Source organism: Mandrillus leucophaeus, unplaced genomic scaffold (genome assembly GCF_000951045.1).
Source record: "Mandrillus leucophaeus isolate KB7577 unplaced genomic scaffold, Mleu.le_1.0 Scaffold986, whole genome shotgun sequence".
Classification (NCBI taxonomy): Eukaryota; Metazoa; Chordata; class Mammalia; order Primates; family Cercopithecidae; genus Mandrillus; species Mandrillus leucophaeus.
This window is the reverse complement of record NW_012110763.1, coordinates 100,069-105,357: the sequence shown is the minus strand read 5'-3', so window position 1 is coordinate 105,357 and position 5,289 is coordinate 100,069. Positions and strand designations below refer to the sequence as shown.

The following is a 5,289-nucleotide window of genomic DNA, read 5'->3' as shown; positions in this document are numbered from 1 at the left end:
CTGGGAGGCAGAGATTGCAGTGAGCCAAGATCGTGCCACTGCATTCCAGCCTGGGTGACAGAACAAGACTCTATTAAAAAAAGAAAAAGAAGAAGAAAAGAAAAAATCAACATGCAAAAATCAGAAAGTTTTCTTTGTACTAACAATGAACTATCCAAAAAATAAATTAAGGAAACAAACCTAGTTACAGTAGTATAAAAACTATGTAGAAACAAATTTAACCAAGGAGTTAAAAGATTTATATACTGAAAACTACAAACCATTGATAAAAGGAATTGAAAAAAACACAAATAAATGAAAACCTATTTCATGTTCATGGATTGGATGAGTTAATGTTGTTGAAATATCCATACTACCAAAATCAGTCTATGGATTCAATGCAATCTCTATCAAAATTCAATCTATTTCTCAAAGAAATAGAGAAAAAACTCTGAAATTTGTATGGAATCACAAAAGACCCCAACTAGCCAAAGCAATCTTGAGCAAAATGAGCAAAGCCGAAGTCATCACACTACATAATCTTGAAATATATTACAAAGCTATAATAATCAAAACAGCATGGTATTGCCATGAAAACAGACACAGTGACCAATGGAACAGACTGAAGAACTCAGAAATAAACCTGCACATTTATGGTCAACCGATTTTTGGCAAAGATGCCAAAAGCACACAATGGAGAACGGACAGCCTCTTCAATAAATGGTGTTGAGACAACTGGGTATCCACATGCAGAATAATGAAATTGGACCCTTTTCTCACACCATATACAAAAATCAACTCAAAATGCATTAAAGACCACTCTGCTTATCCTTTACTTCCTATTTGTACAGAGTCTGAATATTATCCGAAGGTGAGACCTTAGGATGTTTTCAGGTCTTTTCTGAGCATGTGTCTAGCCCAGGGCATGTCTGTGGCCCTCTAGATTATCCGAAATATGTGGGAGTTTGTTACTTAAAGCATCTCATTCCCTGGCCTTTTCTCCCAAACTTTTAAGTTAGTCTATTATTTGCCCCAACCATTATTCCTTTCCTCGGAAATCAATGACTATTATGTTTTTTCTTTTACATGTTTTTGACAAATGCCACTGCTTACCTGAGCTCTGGGATAGTTCTGTTTTAGGCGAGGTAAAGGCAGGTTCTCTGAGCAGTTTCTCTATGGAACCACCAGGCCGATCTAACAAGCAGCTGCAGTTCTTTGAGGATAAGGTTTGTTTTGCTCTCTCTGTTACTGGGTACCTATACAGAGAATGAAGGCTGTTTTATTCAAGGGCACTGACGAGCTGGGGAGTGGGAAATGAGACTAGGATAAATTAAAATGTCACAAAAATCTGTTTCCAACATTTAGTTGTGTTTTCTTGATCAAGCATTCCTTGGTTGCTGCAAGTTTTGGTTAGTTTTCAGAGTTGTGAGAATATTGCTTCTGAAAGTTTTTTCCAGTTTGTTAATTGCTTGGTGTTCCCCACTGTGCCATTTTCACTAATATCACCTCTAACCATGTCGTTTTAGATTGCTTTCACTGACATAAGTCTTATATCTTAGGAATGAGTCTGTTGGGTTCCCACATGCTCACTGCATTGGAGCTCTTCTCTAACCTTCTCCATGAGCTTTCCATATTCTGCACTTGGCTTTTGTCCCATTCCTAATTTAAACTTCTATTTCTCAGTGGAATTAAAATGGTGCCTAGAAATCCAATTGAAGTATCGTTAATATATATATCGTTTATATATATATCGTTAATACAACTGAAGTATCTTGAATACCTCACTGTTCCCTTCCAACTTCCTCCCCTTTAGTCTTCCCCCAAAGCCAGTCCAACCCAGCTGAACCAAATCAACCAACCAATTAAAACATGGAAAACTCCAAATCCAAATCTATTACTATATTGAAGGGTGGGTGTAGAGATAGAAACGGTAGACAAAGATCACTGGCTGAGTTTGCAAGGAGCTCATTTTTTGCTTGGACTATTATGAAGACTTCTTACTCGGTCATCTGTCCTCTAATATTCATTATTCGTTTCATTGCTTCTTCAGCCTATTCCCCACATCTCAGCCACAGCAATTCTTCATATATCATCATATCATTTAAGAGGCTCCCTACTGACTTTGGAATAGTCTGCAAACATACAAGAGCCTTTCACGATGTGCCCTCTAGCTTCTTTTCCAGGCTAATTTCTCAAACCACACTCCAGCCATTTCTGATCAGTTTCAGTTCCACCAATAAGTCATATTTTTTGTATGTTTCGTCATATTCATCTTTGTAACTGTAGATTCTAAGCACTATGCATGGTACTTTTTTTTTTTTTTTTTTGGAGCTCAGTGACTGTCAAATAAATGTATAAGTACAATGAAGTTTCTATGTGTTCCTGCAGTTTGCAAACAACTAAACTGGCTGGATTTCATTTCATGCTATTTGAGGTCTTAGTATATGAGCTCATGGCATTCATAAAATTAGTATTAATAGATAATTTTAAAAAGTGTCTAGTACGTAACATTGTGCAATAAATGTAGTAGTTCATTTTGGAAGGGATGTTAATGGGATTATTCTCACCATTCAGGACTTATTTATTTATTTATTTTTTTACCCCTAGGAAAGGGCACATATGCTTTTGATGTTTTCGTTTTAGATTAGAAATGAACGGCCATGCATTATAAACACAAAATCTAAAGAGAACATACATGAGTATTTAGTTTCAGGTTAAATTAATAAAATTAAACTGTTAAGAGTGTAGTGCTATGCTTGATATTTACTATGTGATGAAGGAATTTAGAATAAATGGAAGGTGATTTATTAATGTCATTATAGTTAACATGAGGTTGTATTTTATCCAGTGTTATTTGTATGGTGTAACTGTAAACAATATACAAAACATAATTTAACATTAAAAAATTTCTTGATATGCACATGTACCCTAGAACGTAAAGTATAATAATAAAAAATAATTAAAAAAAATTTCTTGATAACTCTCTTCTCTGGTTTCCCAACTTTCCATTTTCTGTTGGTTTTCCCTTTCCAGGAGGCCAACTCTCTTGAGGTCCTGTAGAAGAGGGTCAAGACTTAGGAACCCAGAGACTGGAATTTGCTTGCAGACATCCATAGTTTTTTGTTTTGTAGAGGTTTGTTTTGCTTTTAGCCACAACCATGATTTCAGTTTTTAATTGTTTGTGTGCCTTTTCTTACGACTTGGGCTACTTTACCACTTGGCTACTACTTCCTATAATTTCACAAACCTGACCTTTTACCCAAGTCTTGATCTGATATTCTTATAACATTTAGTTCATTGTACCATTATGTCCCTCGAGTTTTTCAGCTGAGATTCTTTAGTCACTCACCTCCTCCAATGCTGTGTTTCAGGCTTGTCAAGCTCCTCCCTCTTACACTTTCCTCTCATTATGAGGATTTCTAAATTAATTATTTCCACGTTCGTGGGCTAGAACTCAGCTATTTCGCCCCTTTTCCTTGGTGTTGTGAGGCTTCATCATTACTTACATAGCCAGAATATTTTCTTTTCTTAAAACACATGGATTGCATTTTATTCCAGAGAATATGGAGCTTTGAGAACCAGATCTCTTGGTCACTGGTGGCTTTTAAATTAAGTTACCTAAATCTTTCTCTTCGAAACTGACAGTTTTTCCAATCATATGGCAAATGTCCCTTTGAGAAGTGTTCCTTTATTTCAGGTTACTTTAATACATAACCCATCAGGTACATGTTGAAGGTCCAGAGTAGGGTTTGGAAAATGCAGAGTAACTGGGGGTTTACTCCTTCTATTCCAGCCTGATCCACAGCTATGACCCGATGTTCTTTTGTATTTCTCTCACTTCCTCATACTATTTGGATTCTTCATTTTCATTCCTTCTCCCCTATCAGATTTAAGGTTAATTCACTTTCAGGCAGTTGTGGATGAGTTTGAATGTCAAGGCTGCTGTTTGCCTATTTCGAGGGGATGCTTGGAGAAGAGAAATACATTATTTCTGTATCGCTGGTGTCATCTAAGACCAGCCGTGTCTGACAGTAGGACGTGTTGTCTCTCTTCTCGCAACATGTTTTACCTTCCTTCTGCTCCAAGGATCCCAGGTGCCAGGGACCTAAACTTTATTTGTTAATTATAAGTCACAGACCTAGTGGACTGATCTCCATGCAATTATCCTTCAAATGAAATAGACCTGAGCCAGAAAATGATACATCTCCTACTATATTTTCTCATGGGGATGTGGACACACACCCCTTTGATGCTAAAAATGTGTCTAGGAGAATTGTTTATCTTCATTTGCACACAGATAAATTTAGTCCAGTCAGCTTCAGCTCATATTCAGTGTTTAGTGGAAGCACTACGTAGCAAAAGCTTCTACGGAAATCTTAATCCCTTAGCATGGGTTCATAACAGACTACTACTTCCTAATTAGTCAGAGAAATGAAATACTCACATTACATGGTATTGTTGCCATGATTATTTGCTTTTTTTATCCATCCAGTCACTGTATTTGCAAAGACCAACTCCAAGGTGGAGAATATCCACAAATACATTGAAAGCATGATTCCACTTTTCTAAATAAAAAAGAAGAAAATCTATATTCCTCAGAGATCTTCACATTTCTAAAATTTCTAGTAACATATAGATAACATAAAATTGTAATAAATGTAGAAAACAGAAAACTCATCTATAATACTAGTACCACAACCTTAATACAATGTGATGATTTTGTCTGTATATAAGATAATACTGTAGTAACAAACACTTGTTGAGCACTTATTAGATGGTTAGGAATTTGCGTTAAATGCTTCATATGCATTATTTCATTGGGTTCACTCAATCCTTTGTGGTAGGTAGCATTATTATTCTCACCTTAGAGTAGAAGAAAATGAGACTTGGGTAAGTTAAAATAGCAAAATTAGTACTACTGCATGTTGGAGTTGTTTAGAACTTGGTTCTAGCCCCCTTTTCTTCGCTTACTCTACTCTCTCTCTTGGGTGACTTCCATCCTAGTTCTGGCAGACTTATAAGATTGTAATTTCTGTTTTCTCATTTATGTATTTCTATAACATTGTTATAGTTGAAAATAGAACACTTTTGCACTGTTGGTGGGACTGTAAACTAGTTCAACCATTGTGGGAGACAGTGTGGCGATTCCTCAAGGATCTAGAACTAGAAATACCATTTGACCCAGCCATCCCATTACTGGGTATATACCCAAAGGATTATAAATCATGCTGCTGTAAAGACACATGGACACGTATGTTTATTGTGGCACTATTCACAATAGCAAAGACTTGGAACCAACCCAAATGTCCA

The 5,289-nt window shown here is 36.2% G+C and overlaps 1 protein-coding gene across 1 annotated transcript in view; it reads right to left on the bottom strand.

Moving 5' to 3' along the window:
- Positions 1–1,085: 1,085 nt before the first annotated feature.
- Positions 1,086–5,289, bottom strand: part of LOC105532796 (putative uncharacterized protein encoded by LINC00301) — a 39,113-nt gene continuing 34,909 nt past the window's right edge. Inside the window, exon 4 of the mRNA XM_011971082.1 lies at positions 1,086–1,235. Coding sequence (XP_011826472.1) covers positions 1,116–1,235 — 120 coding nt within the window. The 3' untranslated portion in view covers positions 1,086–1,115. The remainder of the gene's footprint in view (positions 1,236–5,289) is intronic.